Source organism: Mytilus californianus, unplaced genomic scaffold (genome assembly GCF_021869535.1).
Source record: "Mytilus californianus isolate M0D057914Y unplaced genomic scaffold, xbMytCali1.0.p SCAF_8, whole genome shotgun sequence".
In the NCBI taxonomy this organism is placed as follows: Eukaryota; Metazoa; Mollusca; class Bivalvia; order Mytilida; family Mytilidae; genus Mytilus; species Mytilus californianus.
The window spans coordinates 113,659,024-113,683,043 of NW_026262734.1; the positions used below are offsets into that span (position 1 = coordinate 113,659,024).

The window sequence follows — 24,020 nt, forward strand, 5'->3', positions numbered from 1 at the left end:
CTACTGAATCATGAGGAAGCTTTCAACGCCCTGACCATGATCCAGTATGCAGCCGGTGGGAAGAGAGTGGCCCAAAAACGAAAGTATGTCGAAATCAACAACAGATTAAAAGAACACCGCAGCCAGGAAGTTACAACAGTACAGTTTGGTGATGCAGCCTCCCACCTTCTTCACGTTGAATAGATTAATAAACTTTAATAGACTTATATACAGTGAATTTCTAATGTGTGTGCAATATGTTTTATTTGTTTTAGTGCTGTTAACTTAAAATGCTTGCTTGAATCTACTGTTGAATTTGTGTTATAAAAGAAATAAAATAATTTACTTATATTTGTTTCCATTTCTTTCATGTCTATTTTAATTAAAAACACAGAATTCATACACATAAAAAAATAACCTATTACCTACCCAACTTGTCAATTAAAAGTTGAATAAACAATGTTTATACAGTATAATCCTTTGTTTGTACAAGTTTTCCCCCTATTCCCACATGAAATTTTAACTTTTCTTATTTATATTAAAAGATTTATAAACAGTGGGAATAGGAGGAATGAACCCTTGTACCATGTCCTTTGTCTGATGCTATTCAACTAATCCGGCAAACTGTTGAACATATAGCAATAATTAAAATCATCAACTGTTTCTGGTATTTGATGTAATTAAACTAAATTTTAAAATTAAAAAAAATATATGCTTTTATGAAATAAGGTGTTTTTACAAGTAACGTAATTAAAAAAAAAAATGAAGCAACATGTACCGTTACTCTGAATAGAAATGCATTTACAAAGAATGGTACTATCATAGTACCATTCTTTGTAAATGCATTTCTATTCAGAGTAACCAGTATCCTCACTATCTAAATCATCTTTTTTTTTTCGGAAATAGATCATTAGAATAATTTGTTTTCTTTTTTAGATTTTACTTTCTATGAGTACCCACAGTATCTTCAAGCAGAACAATGGATATTGATCAGACCAGACAGTCTGGAGAATTTACCATGGATAGAAGTAACAAAAGTGACAGCAACACATTCGATTGGTTTAATGGATATTTTGGGCAGGAGTAGCAGACTGGTACATTGATTCCAAAATCTTGAACAAACAACAACTGAACACATTCTTGTCTCTTTTAAGTGGGATAATGTTAATCTTTACAAAATGCCAGCACAATTGAAATTAATATGGGATAGTTGAAAGAAGAAATTTCAAAATGATACATATTATCACAATGTTGCATTTAGACAATCTCTATTTTTATGAAACAGTTTTTTTTAAAACTTTAAATACTGTGATGATCTACAAAACATTATTAAAAGATGAACATGTAAGTCTCAAGTGTGATCCAGTTTTTAACCGCTTTTCGCTTGAAAAAAAATCAAGCTTTTTTAAATTTATGAAGTGACAACAATTGTTTTTACTGGATTTACATTGAATAAATAATATTATCCAGACATTAAAAAAAAATGTTGAAATTGATTTCACTTCATTTTATTCTCATTTTTTCGCAATGTTTTTATCAATTTTTTTTACCTTTTCTAAGTGAGAAAGTCAGACTTCTTGATGCTTCTAGTTGTTACACACTACATTTAAAACATTGTCACATTTCATATGGTATATTCTGGCTTTCATTGTATTTTGTGTTTTTTGTTTTTTGGTGAAATTGCAAATTGTGTTCTTACCAATGAAACTTAACAGTTAATTGTGCTTAATTTTTTTTTCTTAAACAATGAAAAACCCTTTTAATTAAAAATTAATATGTTAAGGTGAAGTTCATCCCAAAGGTTGCTTTTATTCATTTTCATAAAATTGTAAATAATTAAAAAAAATATTTGGAAAGTTTGGAACTATTTGATTTGATTACCATTGAGACAGCTTTCCACGAAAGTTCAAATGATGTAACCGTAGGCATACGACCTTCAACGACATGAGAAAAAGCCATACTGCATAGTCATCTATAAAAGACCCCGACATTAAACACCAAATTCAATTGAGAAGAATAACGGCCTAATTTATTACAATTTACGAAAAACAATATGACAGACATGAACCAACAACAACCACTGAACAACAGGCTCCTGACTTGGGACAGTCACATAACGGAGGTGGCAGGGTGAAACATGTTTGTGATCGCTCAACCCTCTCCTAGCCTGGGACAGTGGTGTAACAGCACAACATAAGAATAAGCATTTATTTAGTACAGTATCATTTTAAAACAACAGCTTTCAAAAATTCACTTAATTTTGATGGCAAGTATTAGTAACCAATCAATATATACAGAGATATGAATCACCTGTGTGCAATTTTGATAGATATATATTATGTAAATGTTGAAATTAAAATTACAATACTTAAATGACTACTTATCCATTTTTCATCAGTATTCTGATATATTAAAGTATAGAAATTGACCCTATGTAAAAGTTTCAAAGTCAATGAATCATGACTGGGGGAGGGAAAATAATCATTATTGAGATGAGATGTGCAAAATCTAGTACAACTGCACATCTAATGTAATAACCGTTAATGTTCAGACTTAAACTGACCAAATCACAAACATAAACCTGTAAACTAACTATGCATTTTCGAAATCAATAGACAGTGATTGGGGGAGGGATAATCGCCATGGAAATAATTTCCAGTGTCTTTTTATTAATGGTTACTAGAGTGACATCCCCAAGTTATGTCCCTTCTGACTGAACTAAACAGCAATATACATTGCTATGAGTTGATGCTCTAGTGAATATAAATGTGTAAACCTAATTTTGTGACTGAATTCAGTCATAATATTTTTTTTACTGCTGCAGAATTGGTCTTTTCAACAAATATTTCCTGAATGTGTATTGACTGAATTCAGTCATCTGTATTATAGATGTGTATACTATGTAATCGCACTTGGTGTAATTTAAGTCTAAGAAAACATTCTAATTTAGTACAATTTCTTGTAGCTTCTATCAAATGCTGTGTGACTGAATTCAGTCAGGATTTTGTGAAAATAATGAACAGGATAAAGAGTTAATTTCATTTAGCTGTTATCCTGTTATATGTTGCTTGTATTAATCTATAATCCGAATTCTGTTTCATCTGAATTAACAGTAATAGGTTTTAGTTAAGAAGCAACAAGTACAAATGTATTTGATAGATATTTTACGAATAAAATGGTAATGTTACTTTCTATTGTACTTATTGAATTATGTGATATAAAGATGCAATCAGGTGACTGAATTCAGTCACTCAAAAAATTATCACCGTACAATGCTATTTTATTTTTTGTAAGTTGGTCATATTAATGGGGTCATTAATATGAATATATTCTGTGTTGACGTTTTCATCCATTTTAGATAAAATACGCATGCATTGCATACAATGTTGAATATTAAATGGTATTCTATAATGAATAATATATCTACTAACTTCAACCCTTGAATTTTGACAAATCAGAAAATTGACAAGTTGAACCAGACGGTTTTTCACAAACATGTTTAACCCCGCCACATTCTTTATGTGCCTGTCCCAAGTCAGGAGCCTATAGTTCAGTGGTTGTCGTTGGTTCATGTCGGTCATATTTGTTTTTCGTAAATTGTTTTGTTATAAATTTGGCCGGCCGTTAGTTTTCTCAATTGAATTGTTTCATATTTTTCATGACGGGACCTTTTATTTGCCGACTATACGGTATGGGTTTTCTCATTGTTGAAGGCCGTACGGTTGCCTATAATTGCTTACATTCACTTCATTTGAACTTAGGTAGATAGTTGTCTCATTGGCAATCATACCGCATCTCCTTATTTGTATATCAATAAATGTTTTCATTCCGAGCGGACGTGATTATGTATGAAACTGCCACACAAACACAATGCCCCTAATAGTTCTTCCTATAAGAAGTCAGTGTATGTGACCAATTTTACTATACTGACCCTTGATTGTATATATATTATTCGATGGTTGCCCCCTTTCCACTAAAAATCCACAACGTGAACCTTTATTTTCAACACTGTCTTTTATATTGTTTGATAAATTCGAAATAGTCCTTATTCAAGGCATTGTCCCTCTTTTGTAATCTTGGCATGACCCCATTTAATTGCTGTATAAGAGAGACGAAAGATACCTATGGGAGTTCAAACTCATTAGTCGTAAACAAATTGACAATGCCATAGCAAAAAACCCCCCAAAAAACGATCAAAAGACTAACAACGATATACAAAACACAACATAGAAAACCAAACACTGAGCAACACGAACCCCGCCAAAAACCGGAGGTGATCTTAGGTGCACTGGAAGGATAAGTAGTTCCTGCTCCACTAGGGGATGATCTTAGGTGCACTGGAAGGGTAAGCAGATCCTACTCCACTAGGGGATAATCTTATGTGCACTGGAAGGGTAGGCAGATCCTGCTCCACGGGTGGTACCATCGTTGTGTCACTAGAAGGGTAAGCAGATCCTGCTCCACGTGTGGTACCATCATTGTGTCACTGGAAGGGTAAGCAGATCCTGTCCACGTGTGGTACCATCGTTGTGTCACTGGAAGGGTAATCAGATCCTGCTCCACGTGTGGTACCATCGTTGTGTCGTTGCTGTTTTTTTTTACAAATATATAATAACATAATTTTATAGATACAAATAAGGAGGTATTGAGCAAAATATTCAGTGTCGATCGAAAACAAAAATGCTTGCTGAACTTCCGAAATTGGAATAAAGGGCATGCATGCCTGACCTCAGGTAGCAATACACAGTTAGGAGTTTGGTTTTGGATTTTTCAAATATGAAAGTTATTGTGTAATAAAATTCATTTTTAGACAGCTGAGTAATCACTTAATTCAATCAAAATCATGATTGATAAATTTTACTTAAGGCTAGCAACAAGGTCTTTTATTTGAAGTTCTAATAATTAATTGTTATTTTTTTTCAGGTAACATGAAGATGAAATGTACTATTATTTCTTTTCGCCACTGTCTTGGAATTTTATGAAATTTGGACAGAAGCTTGTTTATGACTAAAATATTGTATCCAGAGCAAAATTTTGAAAATATTTATTTTCATTTTTCCATATTTTACTAATAAATAGACTTAGTTTTTTTTACAGTTAACATTCATATTTAGTCTGTGGTTAAGTTTTTCAGTCATCAATAACTTTGTCAAACCTTCACGGAAATTTCTGAAATTTGTACAGAAGCTTGTTTATGACCAAAATACAGTATCCAGAGAAAAATTTTGATAATATTTATTTTCATTTTTCCGTATTTTACTGATAAATGGACTTAGTTTTTTTTACAGTTAGCAAGTAGATACAGTCTGGTGTTAAAGTTTGTTACTCATCAATTACTTTGTCAAACCTTCGTAGAGTTTTATGACACTTTGGCAGTAGCTTTTTAATGATTAATAGATAATGTCTGAAGCAAACCTTTGAAAATATATTTTTTTTCATTTTTAGTATTTTTCTGATAAATGGACTTCGTTTTTTACAGTTATCATTTACAGATAGTCTGGGATTAAATTTTTTTGACATGATAAATTTGTAAACCTTCATGGATTGTGATGAAACTTGGACAGAAGCTAATCTTCAAGACCAAGAAATAGCATCTAAAGAAAAAGTTAGATTTTTTTTAAAATTCTGTATTTTACTGATAAATGGAATATCTTTTTAAGTCAACATTACACTTTTACACTGACAGCAGCAATCGTAGGCGAGACACAGGGTTCCGTGGAACCTCTTACAAATTTTTTGATTTACAATATGTCATTTTTTAGTTGTCCCATTCAATTAATTAAGTTTTTGTATGTAACTGTATTAATTAATTTTATGCTTCAATATCTTACGTCCTTTGATGACTAAACTTAAGTTTGATACGCGGGACGTTGTAGCAGAATGACATATAATATAGATGTTCATACATGCGTGTCTATTTTTGAAGTCCGTATGTCTATCGTGTGAGCATGTATGCGGGTGTTCGTTTTCATATTGATTTGACTTTGAAATCAAAGAGAAAGATATAATTTCCCCTGAATTCATTTCACAACAGAGCTACTGTCGAAAAGCCTCTAACTTTCAGTATCACAAATCAGAATGTTTACCTTGAGACTTATACAGTGTCATGAATAGTTTTAAACATATTCGAATTCCAGAAGTGTTTGTTAACTTTTATATTGTGAATCTGTGATTACAACAAATACAGAGGTTACCAGAAGTAATAAATCCCAATTCAGTTTTCCATGATCACTTTAAAAAAGGTTTTGAAAGACTTTGACGTACTAGTAATAATCTGTGTATTTGACAGTGTTTTGCGTATAACATACGCGCATGCTGTTTCCGGCAGCTGCATCACTGTGACTGCATGGTTTTAGTTTTTGATAAGGTCAGTTTGTTAGGAACCACAAGTGGTATGTCAATAATAATTGGTATGCAATTGTATTAACATAAGCACATAATCGTCGTCGTCGTAATCGTCTTCATCATCGTCATTATCATCGTCATCATTATCATCGTCGTCATCATCATCATCGTCGTAATCGTCATCATCGTCGTAATCGTCTTCATCATCATCGTCGTCGTCATCGTCGTTATCATCATCATCGTCGTAATCGTCATCATCATAATCGTCGTCGTTGTCGTCATCAGCGTGATCGTCGCCGCCGTCATATTAAATCAGGAATTTACCCCGTTCAGTATTACTTGTATCTATTTTTCTCATTACAAAATAGTTGATATTACAATTGAATTTTGTTTGAAATGTTTTAATGACTGAGGGGCGACGCCAAATAATCTCCATGGAAATGAGATGTGCCAATCCTTACATAACTGCATACAAAATATCAAAGACTTATCATAAGTAGTTCCCCTTAAACTGACACTGACCAATGAACAATTAAAATGAGGTCAATGTCAGATAAAACCTGCCAGACTGACATGTACATCTTACAATCATTTCATGCACCACATATATTGACCTACTGCTTACAATATCTGAGAAAACAACCTAATCATTGACCAAGGAACCATTAAAATGAGGTCAAGGTCAGAGGAAACCTGCCAGACTGACATGTACATCTTACAATCATTTAATACACCACATATAGTGACCTACTGCTTACAATATCTGAGAAAACAACCTAATCATGTAACTTTAACCTTGATCACTGATCCATGAAATGAGGTCGAGGTCAGGTGAACCCTGTCTGATGGACATGTCACAAAACCCATATACCAAATTTAGATATCCTATTACTCATAATAAGTGAGAAATTCAAATGACAAAAAAACTTCAATTTTTTTCAAGCAGTCGCTGAACCATGAAAATGAGGTAAAGGACAATGGACATATGACAGACAGAAACTTCGTAACATAAGGCATTTGTATGCAAAGTGTGAAGCATCCAGGTCTTCTACCCTCTGAAATTTAAAGCTTTATACAAAAAATTTACGCTGCAGCAGCCAATGCTGCCAGATATTTATTCCTACCTCCTGTATTCTGTCACTTTCGTTCCAGGCAAGACAAAAATGATCAGCAAAACACGATCAACAAATAGGTCAACAAAGTAAAATTGTGAGTCTACACTTATAGGAATTTCTTTCCTTGAGTGATGATTTTTACACATTTTTGTGTTTTTGGCAAAAGCAGATCGAGAGAAAATATACAGAAAAAATTATCAGCAATACAAGATCAACAAAAAAGAGATTTCTCATGAATTATATTATAGTCTACAATGCTTCAGTGTGTCCATTGTCAATTATGCACTTAGATCCAGGTGAGTGACACAGACTTAGAACCTCTAGTTTTATTTCAGTTTCTCTCTTCTTACTCTAGTATTTGCCAAAGACATACAAAATGGTTGAAAGAAATCATAATTCAAGTGCAACAACATCTGTAAGAAGTGGACTGACAGTTTCAGCTTTGTTGACATAGATATTGTCCTGTTGTTAATTTTTGCTGTTTTCAGTTTCACTCTATTTTTCCAAGTTTTTGTCAAAAGCATAAAAATCGTAAAAATCGTCATTTAAGGGCAATAACTCCTAAAAGGAGTCAACTGATAATTTCATGACTAATTTGTAGATCTCGTCTTGCTTATTAGTTTTTCAGTATACAATTTTTCTTTATCTCGTATTGTATTGGTCAAAAACACAAACAAACAAAAGTTGACTGACAATTTCAGATAGGTATATGTGTTTCTCGTTTCTCGTTTTTTGGCTCACCGGGCCCGAAGGTACCCATGTGAGCTTATGCCATCACTTGGCGTCCGTCGTCTGTCGTAAAACTATTTCAAGAATCTTCTCCTCTGAAACTACAGGGCCAAATACCTTCAAACTTTAACTGAATGTTTCATTAGGGTATCTTATTTCTAAATTGTATCCGAAGTTTTGATCCATCAACAAACATGGCCGCCATGGCTAAAAATAGAACATAGGGGTCAAATGCAGTTTTTGGCTTATATCTCAAAAACTAAAGCATTTAGAGCAAATCTGACACAGGGTATAAATGTTCAATAGGTCAAGATCTATCAGCCCTAAAATTTTCAGACAAACTGAACAATCCATTGTTGGGTTGCTGCCACTAAATTGGTAATTTTAACGAAATTTTGCAGTTTTTGGTTATTATCTTGAATATCATTGAAGATAAAGATAAACTGTAAACAGCAAAAATGTTCAGCAAAGTAAGATCTACAAAAAAGTTAAGTATGACCAAAATTGTCAATTGACCCCTTAAGGAGTTATTGCCCTTTAAAGACAATTTTACACAATTTGTTCATCATGTTTGCCAATATTTAAAAATCTTCTCCTCTGAAACTACTGGGCCTAATACTTCTAAACTTTAACTGAATGTTCCTTAGGGTAACTGGTTTATAATTTGTATCCGAAGTTTTGATCCATTAACAAACATGGCCACCATGGCTAAAAATAGAACATAGGGGTCAAATACAGTTTTTGGCTTATATCTCAAAAACTACAGCAGTTAGAGCAAAAGTGAATGGGAGTTAAAGTGATAAATGGGTCATGATCTATCTGTTATGAAATTTTTGAGACAAGTTCGACAACCCATTATTGGGTTACTGTTGGAAATAGTTTATTTTTATTAAACTTTACTGTTTTTGGTTATTTTCTTTAATATTATAATAGATAGAGAGAAAGTATAAATGGCAATAAATGTTCAGCTAAGTAAGATCTACAAATAAGTCATCATGATCAAAATAGTCAATTGACCCCTTAAGGAGTTATTGCCCTTAAAACGTTTTTTTTTTACATTTTTTGTGAAAGTCTTCTCTGAAACTACTTGGCCAAATACTTAAAAATTTTAATGGAATGTTCCTTAGGGTATCTAGTTGAAAGATTTATTCAGGGATTTGATCCATTCAAAAACATGGCGGCAGTTTCTAAAAATAGAACATAGGGATCCAATGAAGTTTTTGGCTTTCATCTCAAAAACTAAAGCAGTAAGAGCAAAACTGACATAGGTGAAAGTGTTAAACAGGTTTAGATCTACCTGTCAAGTAATCTTCAGACCAATAGGACAACTTATTGTTGGGTTACTGTCCAGAAAAAGTTAATTTTTAGGAAATTTTACAGTTTTGGGTTATGTATTATCTTTAATATTATTATAGAAAGAGAGAATTTACAAAATTGTTCAGCAAAGTAAGATCTGCAAATAAGTCAAATGCCTGAAACTGAAATTACAGGTGAGTGATATCAGGCTCTCATGAGCCTCTTGTTTATATAGCTTAGACCATTGGTTTTCCTGTTTGAATGGTTTTACACTAGTCATTTTTTGGGGCCCTTTATAGCTTGCTGTTCAGTGTGAGCCAAAATCTCTATCTATAATTGTTTAGAAGATAATAATAGACATTTATTAAAAAGCCCCTATGTAAAATGTTATCCATGTCAGCCATGTTAACATAGTTAAATGGCAGGTGGGATCATTGGTCAAAGTTTTAAACTAGATATGCCAATGATGATGTTTGGTTCCAAGTAGCCCTGCATTTTCAGAGAAAAATATTTTTGTAAAATTTAGGCCAGGTGAGCAAAAAAGGATGGGATGAAGGACAAGGGTAAACACCAAGTGGTTGTAATAACTCACATGGCCATATAAGCATAAATGAGGTCAACGCCAGTTGAACCCATTAAGATAAATATTTTGTGCCTTATAATAATCCTGTTGACCAAAATCTGACAAGTATGACTGTACATAAGTTTGGTGAAACATACTAATCAAAATGGGCAATATAAAATGTGTCTTCATTCTAAAATATAAAACCTTTCATATCAGAACTTCTATAAGAACGCAACACATATTTTTATAATTAATTTTTATTTAACTTCAACTTTCAAAATATTGGTTTTAAAGTAAATTGTAACAGATAACAACAGTATAAATATAAAAAAAAAATCACAAATTATCTCCCTTTAAATAAGTTTTTATTTATGGACGGATTATTGGTATATTGTATTTGTCATAAAACTGTACATATACAACATACAATAAATACTATTGGGACTGATATGTAACAAGTACTGTCAGATATATATGGACGGACAATTTTGTAAATTCTTCTTCATCAACTAAACAAAAGCAAAAAAAGAAAAGAAAAATGCAAATAAGTTAGAATGCAGTAAAAATGTATAAAATCTGTTAAAAATATATCACAATAGTTCAAAAATATATGTATAAAAATAAATATACACACAAATCATAAATAATAACACTGACGTTTTGAAATTATGGACTAAAGCATCTAAATTTTTACAGTTTGACATATAGCATAATGAAGCACTTGATGATTGTCATAATAAATGTATATTAATTATGTCCAATAGCTCTATCTCTCTTCTTTTTTGTTATTATGCACCAGTATAAAGTGTTTATGTTAATGTCTAGTCTGTGTTTAGAGTAAGACAAACTCCTTGTAGTGTCCAGTGACTGATATGTTCTGTTGTGGCCAGATCAGCTTCAAAGACCAGACCAACACCCATTGCATTTCTTCTCTGTGATGTCACATATACTGGGGTTTTAAATGTATTCTGAAATAAAAACATCAAAATAACAACCAAAGAATTTTTTTACAGCATATTTTTTTTTCACTTATAAAGAGCAAAATGTAAACTGTCATTTCAGAGGTCATACCTAATATATAAAATTCCATCGTCTTTCCAGTGATTCTTTAAATGAGATTTTTTTCCCCAAAGTTGAAAAGTACAAGGAATTTCAGCTGAGAAATAGTAGGAATTTAAAACATGGTATCAAACTTTATGAGAGGTTTATTCCAGGATTTTTAACATTTTTGTGAATTTCAAGGGTATTTCCAGACCTGCATTGATTCATATAAAGTTCAAGACTTTATTTTAAGTTACAAAAGAAGGCTTTTTGGCTTTGATGGACAACAGATATGAAAAAAACACAAGGGGATAATTAATGTTTGTTAATTGCTCTATGTAAAGTGGCAAATATTTCAAATATGTTCAGAACAAAAATAAATCAACAATTAATGCAAAAGATAGGTTCAGTAAAGTAGGTCAACCAGTATGAAGAATGTTAACTTTGGACTGTTTGATAGGGGTCAACCATCCCCAGGCAAGGAAAGGGATAAAGAAGAGGGTCAACTTAGTAACCATAAACAATATATATTATCTTTGACTTAGTCACCAGTAGTTAAACTTAATTTGCCAAAAGATAACTAATTTTACCTGTAGTTTGAGCCTGTGAGCCTCTATTGGTATGATCTTTAAGACAGGTAATTCCTCTATCAATTGTTTAGGATTTTGTCTGATTAAACAGCTGTTTTCATTGTCCCATCCTGCACCTTCCAAGAACAAACCATCCACAAAGCATCCTAAGTCAAAAATAGGAATAATCACATTTGTTTCTGTACAAGTTTAAAAGAAATTCAAATATGTAGAATTTTTGTGAATTGCAAAAGACAGAGAAATTCACAATTTTCTGCTTATTTTAGGTTGTAATTTAATGTAATGGCTTAACATTATCATCCTTATAAAATAGTAAAATATATAAATATATCGTTTGGCAGACATGCTACTGCTTTATTATTTAGTTGACAGGGCATTCTAGCACTATACACCAATCATCGAGCATAAAACATACATTAAACATAAGCACTGTGACGTAGGAAATTCACGGGAAAGTGCACGAATTTGAAATTCCTCTATTTAGCCTGACTAACACAGTAAGAGTTACTTACCTTGATGAGCTCTCTCTGTGACATCCTCTGCCTTTTTCCAGTGTGTTACAGATGTGTACAATGTAGATTTATCTAGTGGCCAGCCATTCTTACGACATGTTGCCTGTACTAAAGCTGTCAAATAGGATTCTGGTATATGTAACCCTGACAACCACATGACCTGGGGTTCACTTTCATTTACCTACAAAATAAGTGATATATGAAAGTCTTCCATTTCATACAATCTGTGTCATTATTCAGCTAGAATATATGCCACATGGTACTGTGACAATCTTTCATGTATGAAAACAAGTTATATAATTTCAAAGCATGTGCCACATACTGAATAACACACAAATCTTTAAAAATAGTAAAAATCTATGCAATCAAATATTTATTCCCTTAATTTTATAATCATCTGACTTACTAAATGCTATATTAATTTATTAAATATATATAAAAATTGATGCATATGTTTTAAGTGACATAGCACATTTTTAGGCAAGAAGACAATCAGTGCTTAATGCAAAATGTGTTATGTCACTTACAAAATACTGTGGATTCATTTATTTTTCGTAAGTACCAATTTTCATGGATTCAGGAAAATTTGTATTTAATGGATATTTGATTTTAGAGTTTTTGCCAAAGTCTCCATATGAATCTAACTTCGATGATCATTGGAAATTGTTTAAGGCCATCTTTATGTTATATTTCTGTTGATGCTTCTGCAGACACATCTTAGTCTCATTTCATCACAGGCAAGATATCGAAATACATATTTACTATAAACTTTTATGCAGAATTTGTAAAAAAAACAAGAAAATAAGTATCTTTTAGAACATAAATTTGCCAGCCACAAACATAAATAAATCCTGTTTGAGATTGAATGATTACTGAATACCACAATGTAAGCCTTTGGTTTATAGACTTACCCAGCCGTAATACTGCTTATATCTTCTTTCAAAGTGGATCATCCAGTTTCCAAGCGACTTGAGTGTATCTGGAGCCAACCTTCTCCAAATGGATGGAATGAGGCCATTAAACAATGCTCTAGCTACATCATCTAACTCACTACTCATACCAACTTCACCAATCAATGCCTGGAAAATAGTCACTCAAATCAAATTCTAATCAATTTGAAAATGAAAATGTGTGTTCGTACTTTATGGAATAAAATATCAATTTATTTTGTAAATTATCAGTTCCACTGTTACACCCACACTCATGTGTACCTAAACCTGTGTGTACATCTTAGTCAAGTTAACTTTTTATTTTTTTTTATTTCAGAAAAATTTCAGTATAGTTCTAACTATTATCATGATTATGACATGAAACATTTTTTATAACATTGCTTAGGCTTCAGAAATTACTTTTAAAAGGTTGCCCATACCTGATATGGTGGTGGAATCACAGGTATCCCCAATCAACAATCTTTCAATAACAGAGTATCTATAAGGGATTTCTTAAAAAAATCATTACAAGACTTTCATGAATCAAACTTGCATCAGTATAATATGGAGTTTTGTATATTTTATGAAAATTAGGTTTAAAGCTAGTTTTAAGATCAGGATTCAGGTTCACATCTAAAATTTGGTATAATACTGACAATATTGGAGATATTAGCAGGCCTTTATAAAAACAAGCAGATGTGGTATGATTGCCAATGAGACAACTATCCACCAAAGTTCAAAAGAAGTGGATGTAAGCAATTATAAGCAACCTTTGATAATAGTTGTAAGTGTTCTTTCATATTTAGAGAACACATCCCATCACTGGGTTAATCTATTGACACCTACCTTCTGTAGAGTGTTCAGTGACTTCCTCATCCTGTTAAGTAGGTTGTTAAACCTCTCTAGTTCCTGTAACAGTACCACAGTGGTCGGTGAGATCTCAAGGCCATATTTCTTCTTAATCTTGTCTAGTTCAAACTCCTGTGGAATCTTATTGAGTACTTCCTGTGCAACCTTGCCAATAAATTCCTCTCTACTAATTCCACCAGCATCACCTCCTGTTAGTAGAAAGCAAATATAATGTAAAATCTAAAATAAATGTAAATGAGAAATTTTTCATCTGACTTTCTTAAATGAGAATGTTCCATTTGTTGTAGCCACAATCATGTACTCCTTTTCTTGCTTATGAATTGGCACTATATTATGACTTACTACTCAATTTGTATTTGCAATGAGCTACACAACAGTAGCCACTAGTACTCTTCATGTAAAAGTACTTCATCCGTGCCATATGAACAGTATAAATGCATTAACCATATAATCTATTGCTTGATAGAGTCACTGATGGTATAAAGCCTTGTTTGTGAAGTTGATAATGTGTTTCAGTAAAATTTTATCTATGACACCATGAAAATTGGTAGAATGAAAAATTGGTAGAATTTTTATGTGGTCCACTGCAAATTAATAATTGTTGATTTTATACAGAACCATTCATTTGAAGCAGTATTAAGAGTTGCAGTATAAAGAGAAAAACAAAACTGTCTCAAAACATAAATTTTATTTGTACTAAGCTGGAAATAAGATAGAAATGTTGGGCAAGGCCTTGCATTTGACCTGTTTCTAAGCCTTGTACAAATAAATTTTAAATTTCCAGACAATGTATGGTTATTCTATATATATTTTACATGTATTCCAATATTGGCTTTAAGACAACCAACCTGTTTGTGGTTGTAGCTCTATCAAGTTCATCCACATGTCTCTGGCTGCCTGAGTGTAGTAACCAATCTCTGCGTTAGGATGGAGACCAAATACTTCTGGTGTGTTAGCATGGGGGAGTCCTTCAATCAAGTCTGAAAAATTATACAACAAAACATTAGTTTCTGACATAGAATGATGCACTAATCCATTTAAGGAATGACTGTAATATTTTTTCTGTCTATGAAGAAATAACATCAAAAATGTGGTGCACACTAAATAACCTGTGTAGCGTGTTATTTTAAAGTGTGCACCACATTTTTTATGTTATTTCTAATAGACAGAAAAAATATTACAGTCATTTCTTATAATTTAATTCTAAATTCCATTTTAAACCGTAGTAAAACATGAAAAAACGTTGATGACGTCACGGTCACATGACAAAGTTATGTCTATGAGCTGATAAACAAAACAACGTCAGCCAATCAGATGACGCGTTACATCCAAAATTAAATTATTACATTTTATTCATAATGTTGGTTTAATTCTTATGGATAAAAGAACATGTGGGGTATACATTTAATGAAATAGCAACCCATCTACACAGTTAATTAACACCAATATGTCCAGCTCTTAATCGCCTTAAGTCTAGAAAAGTTTTTAATAAAGGAGTAAGATCGGTAAGGGCTATATTTGGCCCTGAATATTAAATCAATTGTTTTAAAGGAATATTCCAATTTGGTGAAAAGACAAGTAAGTAAATGAATTAGAACAATTTTTGTCAAGCTTTTCTTCTAACAAGTTAATATCTACAACCCAAATAGATCAAAACTATAGATTTTGGTGAATTTCGACAAATTCAACTGAATTTCAACCAAATCTAAACCTAGGAAACATTGAGCTCAGGCTTCAACAAACTAGATATTCATGTCAGATATGTAAAATGTTACAACACACGTTATTTAAAAAGATCTTTTTTGTTGATGCATGCGCTCTATGTTTCCAGTCAAGAAAATCAATGTACGTGGACCTGTTTTCATTGAAAAACACAATGTGTACTATATGTGACGTCATGAAAAGATCGCCAATACGTAAATTTTCAACAAAAAGATTTATTTCCTATCTAGTCATTGCTTTAGTTATGATTCATTGTGATACTGGCCAATACATTCTAATTTGAAACTTTAATAGGGCCTTATCAAACTTTCTCCTTTAACAGAGACCATCAAACTATAAATACATGATTTGTTTGGCCAGACAATGGTCTATACTCACCAACATAATTATCCCTGGGACCATCTTCTGGAATCCTATAATCTACGTTCTCATTCACATAGAAATGGAATGGCTGGAACGTATCAAATATAAAGTCTCCCATATATTCATCCATATAGGTCCTCAATACACGTCTGTCAAAATCATCAATGGCTCGACCTCCGTACATAACCTACAACAAAAATATTCTTATACTTGAATGAGTTTTTGCGGTTAAATATTTTCTTTCCCTAATAATTATTGTTTATAAAAGTTTATAGTTAAGTGCCAATCTGTCTAAGAATCAGGCAGTGGTGAAAACATGACAAACAAAAACCCACTCAAGTTGACATTTATTTATGTTCAAATTGTATAATGGTGCACGAATATAACATTCGTTTCCTTTTCTTGTTCTGGTAATTCAAGATATAATTTGGTTGAAATGCACTAGAAAATTAACAATTAAGGGGAACTAACTCCATAATTTGCTATCATTCTAACCAAAAGTTATCTAGAGATTTCTCGAATTACCAAACACTCAGAAACAAAAGATTTGCCATTTCTAACTCAGGATGAGGGTAATTTCAAAATAGGATGGTTAGGTCGGTGTTTTTTTTTTTTGCCATATTTTTTGAAATTTTTCTAAATTGCCTGATTCTTACAAAGACTGGCACAGAAATTTGGAGCTTTAAATTCCTTGACTGATGACAACCAATAACTGAAGGCAATGCAGTTTAAACAAATGAACTTCTGATAGAAGTTCTATTTGTAAGGAGCAGATGAAAAGAAAACTATACCTGGAACTTTCATTGCTGTCTATCAAATTGAGAACTGAAATTTCGGAGCACAATATAAGGGCATAAACATCTATCATACATGTATAATGAGCTACTTCCATGCAGTTATTTTAATGACCTATTTGAACTCCTCTTTTTCTTGTAATAGACCATTTTAACATATTCTTTAGACATGTCTATTTCAGTATATTTGTAAAATGCAAAATTAATTATTGGTATTTCAGGGAAAGTTCAATACAAACAATGCTGTTTAAATTTATTTTTATAATTGTTGAACTTTTCCTGTCTCATTTTTCTTAATATAATAACATTGCAAAAAATTTCAGAATTTACAAAATTTGGCGCTATTCCTTGGAGTTCTTACCTCTCCAATAAAGTATTTCAAGCTGTTCCCTCTTCCCCCCTCCCCCATGAGTTATTTAGTGCTATTCCTTGGAGTCCTTACCTCTCCTATAAGGTATTTCAAGCTATTCCTTCTTACCCCCTCCCCCATGAGTTATTTCACCCTATTCCTTGGAGTTCTTACCTCTCCAATAAGGTATTTCAAGCTGTTCCATGGTATCTTGACTTCAGCCTGTTCGTGTGCCTTGGTCAGATAAGTGTTCAAAATCTGCATACAGACACGATGGTCAGATTCATTGAAGTCATAACCAATGTTCCATCCGATCTTTCCGTACTTTCTCCTCTCCTGGACCACAGCGTGGAAGAATCCAAGTACAAATACAAGAGCTGGGAAAGCTGGATGTGGACATTCTGATAGGGCTGTGGCTGATATCTTGTGGTATGTTCCTCTCAGGTTTAACTTCAAACCATTAGGTGGTTCTGTCACAACCTATAAAAACAACAATTTTTTAATTTCCTATCATCTTGATAAAGGGTGCACACCTTACAACGTCTCAGTGTTAAGCTGCTTAATGAAGTCATTCTTTTCAGTAGTATTTGAGAAATGTATGAAGAAAATTAAAAGTTTATTCAACATACTGAAAAAATTCAAGGTATCAGCAAACAGGAAGCAGGGTTTCTGACAGATCTGAAAAAAAGTCACATGTTACAACTCATCATTGTTAAACTGATGACTAAATACAAAGTAGTTTCTGAGAAAAGTGTAATGAAAATATTTGTTGGGTCAAAATACACTCTGAGTCCTCTAGTGGGATTATAATGCATTGGATTGTAAGTAGAATTCAATGAAGGCCAATAACATGCTACAGTGCATACATTGACAGTACAGAAAGTTTAACACTAAGTTAGCAGCTGTTTGACCTTTCTCTGGTGTAATATTTCTTACCTTCAGTGATCTTTGGAGGATTCCTATAGGAAAGCTTGGTGTTGGTTCTGTTGTCAACCAAAGTCTGAAGTCTGGATGCGGTTTGGTCAGTTTCTCAAGTTGTTTCTCCAAATCCCTCAACCATTTCACCAACAAGTGGCAGTTCTGCAACATCAACCACTGTCCCCTAGCAACAGCTGTTTCTAGGTATTGTAGAGCAAGCTAAAATTATAAAGATAATGAAAATTTAGCAATCACAAAATATTCAGTTTCAGCAAGTTTTTTTATAAATTGCTATAAAGCCTCTATTTTTTAGAGCCATTTGGTTTAGACCATTTCCAATTTTACTTATTGTTTTCATTATCATTTGCCCTTTTACAAATACCCTTTATAACAACAAATATCATCTGAACACAGTTTTCACAATAAACTTTTGCAACCACAGACCTATAAATACTCTTTTTTTGAAAAAAAGTGATGTTGATTCTATTGGCCTGTAGAAATATCTACAGGCTCTATAGTAATTTTACAGGTTGATGGTCAAGAGTGAAGACTGTAAACAATTAAGTTTACCTTTTCTTGACCTTGTCCCATAGACAAGAACTTCAATTTGTTAGATCCAAATTCAATTCTTTCAGCAAGTTTGACCAAGTCACTTGCAGGATCTGAACCAGGACTCAATATAAACACGATTGGTGATGTTGGCATACTCTGTTCAAAGACTGTCTCAAAACTGATAATTGGAGGTGTGACATATTTCTCTCCCATAGATTTGGTGACATACTCCTCTACAGCTCGGTAAATACGGTCAATTCGGAAACATCGGAGGAGTACAAGTCTCTGGAAATGAGTGAGGGAATCTTCATACTTCAGTGGGTATTTTTGGGACTCTGGTGTATCATGGTCAAACCACTGGAAGTAGAAAACATTTCATTCATTCAACATCTCACAGGAAAATATGTACGGCTTAAAGATAGAAAATAAAAAAAGCTTTGAAAGCAGTGAATGATGAATGAATTAATGCACATTTCTTAAATCTTTCAAATAATTCCTAATTTCATATTTCATCAAAAACTTTATTCCATTGTCAACAAAAAGTGCAGTTTAAGAAAGTATTAAATTTCCATGGTTATTTAATTAGTTGTTTTAACAAATTGAGCACTTTTTTCACATTCAATTTTACACTTTTTGATCACTTTGGATTTGTTATTTTTCGTGTGTTCTTTACCTTTTTCCATATTTTTTCATTCCTTTCTATATCTTCTAGCAGTGATCCAAACTTGTCAGGTAAAACCTCGACTAGTCTGATACAGTCCTCCCAACCTTCTTCTGGGAACCAACTAAATGGCTTCTTCCTTTTACTCTTCTCTAGAGCAATGTTACCCTGAAATATGTAACAATACATTATGCTTACTTCATAATTAATGTTACAAAGATTTTTGTATTGGTGATTCTAAAGTTGCAAAGTCTCAATTACCAGCATGCAGTAGGTGAAGTTGAATAGATACCTATAATGGAGTGAGTAGTAACTAACGATTCAACGCATGCCTGAGGGTCTGGATGGGGTTTACAGAATAAAGAATAATGGGTAAAAAGTACAGAATACAGGGCAACCAAAATAAAGAATAGACAAAAATAGGACAAAAATAAAGAATAATGGACAAAAAAAATCAAAGAATTGACAAAAAAGATGACATGAAAAGAAACCAAAAACCAATAAAACAAACCTTTATAAAGAAGTCAAGTTCTTCCTGTGTGACATTTCCCAAATCCTGCTCCAACTTGATGGCAATTTGGAAGGAGAAAAGTAACTTATGTTTCTCAAAGATACCAGTACAACCGTAGTTATACATGTTATGTGTCAGTGTGTCCATGATGTTACGTAAACGTTTCTGTAACATGGCGTCCGGTAACGATTTCTTCAGAGAGAATTGGAACACTTCCAAGTAAGATGAGAGAGAATACTGGTACATAGTGTTTATAGAGGACATCTCTGCCAGGATGAAAAACAAGATGGCTCCTCTCCTAGCAGCAGGACGGTAACCATCACGAAGTTTGTCAATGTCCAAAGCTGTCTTGGCTCCAAGTTTTAATTTTTCTGAAACCTAAAAGATAAACAAAAAATGAATTTTATACATCTGTGTCTGCTGTTGAAATATATATATAATCCATGAAAGACTGTGAATGTCCACAATTATATAAACGTTAGTCATAGTTTTTAATTTTGTGAGGATTTAAATTTTAAAATATTTCTTCTTTATCATAATGTTTATTCACTAATACAGCCATTCAAAATGGAATTTTCTTATGTGCAATTAAGCTTCAAAACATAACTTTAAAAACTGTGGAAACTTTTATATATTTATTCATTTACTCCTATTGCTATGATCTATTCTCTTATGCCTTTTTATTTGTATTGTAAGTTCTGAATCTTTTCTAAACTGCAGTGCAGAAAGTATACGTACATACTACTAGTTTATTGAATTTTATTGGCACCAATTTTAATGTTTTCAGAAAAAAATACTATTGTAATGACATAAGATGTTGTGAATTCCTCAAAACAATAGAAGATATGTACTTTGTTGCACGTGTATATTCAAGGTTTTCCTCCTTCAATAAAACCCACAATAATAACTGATAATAAATAATGTAATTACCTCTGTAGCCTTGGTTTTAGTTTCCTCGAGAGTCTGAATCAATTCTGAGTTGTCCAACATGTTGCCTTGAGACTGTGCTAGTTCTCTCAACAAAGCATCTTCTAAATCTTTCAGTAATTTTTTATTGTCGCTGGTTTCCTGAATTAGACGTTCTCTTTGTTCCTCCAACTCTCTTCTTTCAAATTTCACAATAACACTCAACAATTGATCTTCAAGACCCTGAAATGTGACAATTATATAAAACTCTTATCAAAATTCCTAAAATATGATTCTGTAAATCAATTAAAGTACATTTCATTACATCACAAAAGAATATGTTCCATAAAGCCAAAATAAGGTCCACAATTCTAGTTTAATTATAAAATTATTGTACAATGAGAATAGTTAGGAAATAGGTCTTTTCTTTGAAATTTTATTTATCCGCATTCAGATAGAAAAATGAGTTATCTCCCCTACAAAACCTACCTTCAATGTGACAGTGTAATTGATGACCATGGATTTGCCAAACACATTTGGTGTATATTTAGGATTGGCCAGTTTGGTGTTCAGATACAACCGGAAGTTAGGATCATAGTCTACTTCTTTATCTCCTAGGATCACAAACTCTTTGCCTTGACCTCCTACAATCAAGAAAGACAATATTATCATATATTATATATTATATTTCATGCTGACCAGTTATTTCAGAGATACTGTAAATCTGTCAATTTAACGTTACCAAATTTCGACGGTAACTATCAATAGGTGGATAAGCTATTTGTGTCCACTACAGATATCTCTAGATATTCATAAAAATAAAATATGTACTTATGTACTCTGCACTTCTATATACTTGTCTGAATTAATCAAAAAAATATTATAAAAATAACAATTGAAAGAAAGACAACTCTGATTAGAAACTTTCAGAGAGATAGTTTGTCTGATCTACAGAACTATAGGTATATAGTATATAATCTCTGATTAGAAACTTTCAGAGAGATAGTTTGTCTGATCTACAGAACTATAGGTATCTTACACAGGTCTTCTGAATTTATTTATAATAAGAAAACTTTCTACATGTATAATGTTACCATCCACACACCTCTTTAAATCACTTTTTTCTCTTTTGATTAAACATTCTTTTATTTTTTTACTTAAGAAATTGCTTTTTTCTGTAATAAAGTTGTCTTACTTTGAAAATTAAAGAACAAAGCTTAAAGAAAAATTATAAGTTGATTTATGTTAAATATTAAGCATCTTAAGTACATAATCCATAGGAATAAAGAAAATCAGACTTCATATAATTTATGTATAATCTATTCATATTTTATACACAATTCATGCATATTCAAAGCTTATTCATGCAGTTTGGAAATAAACAATAGGTTCTTTCAACAAATAATTTCAATAATTCAAGTGCAAGTTTTTGTTTCTTAGATGCTGATAAATTCTCAAAATTTTATAAAATTCAGCAGTTTTTTATTAAACATTTGATTAGTCATGATATTTTATAAATATTCATTCAGATTTTTTTTTTATCAAAGGACAAAAATACCAGTTTAATTGTTGCATTCAAACTTCTAGCCAGGAAAGTTCTTTCAAATTGACCGCAGAACAAAATGTAATAAATAGAACTTTCATAATGAGATTACTTTTGAGCATTTCTCTTCGGATTTTTTTTTCTAAACTCACACTTCTAAATTATTTACAAAAATAAAACAAGGAATTAACTCTCAACGAATAAAAAATAATAAAAAAAGCAAAATAACTTCATTAAGGTGTGAATACCCTCTGAAATAAAAGACAAAAATGTATGTATTGGTATAAACAAAAAGTGGATTTGATGTGTAAACATTGGACTATGTTTTGGTATAAACATAAAGTGGATTTGATGAGTAAACATTGGACTATGTGACATTGATCTTACCTTTCTTCACTTCAAACAGATAAAGTCATTTAGATGTAAATCTTATGTCTCAATTTATAACAGATAGTTCTATATTATTTACATGTAAATCCCAAGTCTTAACTAAGTAAAACTTATCAATAACATTACTGTTCTATCAATGAACAAATATTTTAAATTTAGTCACATTTTAACTGTTTGGTTATTTTCCATATATTTATGCATCATATAATCAAAATATTTTAGGATGTTTGCTTTTTTCATGTTTTTAACTTTTCCTAGAATAAGCATGGACAAAATTTGCTCAGTAATCTTTAATTTCAATATTTCAAAATTTTGTTTTCTCCATTCCTAAATTTAGAAACTATAACAATTAAGGTCCAAACCTCCTCAGACAAAATTGACCTTAAGTTTTTTCTTTAAGTTCCTTTATACATGTTAAAAGTATCTATACAGCCTTGGCTTTCAGGTTTCCTGATGAAGGTAAATCCAGAAAAGTGTTTGGACACACCAAATTTATAAAGTGTTAATTTCAAAATTTTCTCTATAATTTTTTTTATATACATTATAAATATATGTCGCCTAGATTTCATTAGAAAAATCCATAGCCCTTTTTGGCCAAACATTCTATTTTTCATATATATGCATGTATCCCTTAAACAAGCACGCTAACCTTGCATCATTTTCCATAATTTTCATGCATTAACAAATATCTGTATATTTATGAAAGTGCTGTTATTATGATTTACTGCAGTGAACATCCTTAACAGTGGGTTAAAGAATTTAACAAGTGGCTTCTATAAATGTTTAAAAAACCCACTTAATTTAACCCATCAGATAAAAAATTGGCTGTTACTTCATACTTTATTAGATCAATGTGTGCTTTTGATATTTTTCTATTCAATGAGTTTTTAAAAATGTCATTTTTTAAACTGTGCATATGATACTCATATTTGAACATTTAAAAGTTTTTACCACTTCACCTATATATCTGATTAGTTCAGGGTCAATATTTACTTTAAATATTAACACTACTTTATCCATATTTGGACATGTATTTACCTTTAATATTTTTCTCTAGTACATTATCTATAACGGGATCAATGTACTCGTCTACATCTTTAAACAGGAAAGGAAATCCATACTTAATGGCCAGCTCTAACTGCTTCAGGAAATCATTGTCGTTAAAAGTACAAATCTGAAAACAGGAAGGAAGAGATCAGTTTACAAGTGTGGATACATATAAATGTCCTCAATACATATTTATGAGAAAATCTTGAAACTTTTATTTCTCAAAATCAGAATATTTCAGGAGATCTGGTTACCTAAAAATGAATAGGAATCTTCCTTTGCTAATTATATAT

General features: G+C 31.9%; 1 protein-coding gene across 3 annotated transcripts in view; it reads right to left on the reverse strand.

The window, feature by feature from the left end:
- Positions 1 to 10,270: 10,270 nt before the first annotated feature.
- Positions 10,271 to 24,020, reverse strand: part of LOC127712122 (dynein axonemal heavy chain 10-like) — an 82,614-nt gene continuing 68,864 nt past the window's right edge. For all 3 annotated transcript variants that reach the window (XM_052218386.1, XM_052218385.1, XM_052218384.1), the window contains 15 exons: positions 23,719 to 23,854; positions 21,237 to 21,391; positions 20,772 to 20,990; positions 19,842 to 20,219; positions 19,343 to 19,498; positions 18,688 to 19,026; positions 18,136 to 18,336; positions 17,374 to 17,679; positions 16,072 to 16,243; positions 14,820 to 14,951; positions 13,948 to 14,159; positions 13,084 to 13,251; positions 12,173 to 12,353; positions 11,661 to 11,806; positions 10,271 to 10,997 (listed from right to left, as the gene is read on the reverse strand). In XM_052218386.1, the coding sequence (XP_052074346.1) occupies positions 10,851 to 10,997; positions 11,661 to 11,806; positions 12,173 to 12,353; positions 13,084 to 13,251; positions 13,948 to 14,159; positions 14,820 to 14,951; positions 16,072 to 16,243; positions 17,374 to 17,679; positions 18,136 to 18,336; positions 18,688 to 19,026; positions 19,343 to 19,498; positions 19,842 to 20,219; positions 20,772 to 20,990; positions 21,237 to 21,391; positions 23,719 to 23,854 (3,048 nt within the window). In that variant the 3' untranslated portion in view covers positions 10,271 to 10,850. The remainder of the gene's footprint in view (positions 10,998 to 11,660; positions 11,807 to 12,172; positions 12,354 to 13,083; positions 13,252 to 13,947; positions 14,160 to 14,819; positions 14,952 to 16,071; positions 16,244 to 17,373; positions 17,680 to 18,135; positions 18,337 to 18,687; positions 19,027 to 19,342; positions 19,499 to 19,841; positions 20,220 to 20,771; positions 20,991 to 21,236; positions 21,392 to 23,718; positions 23,855 to 24,020) is intronic.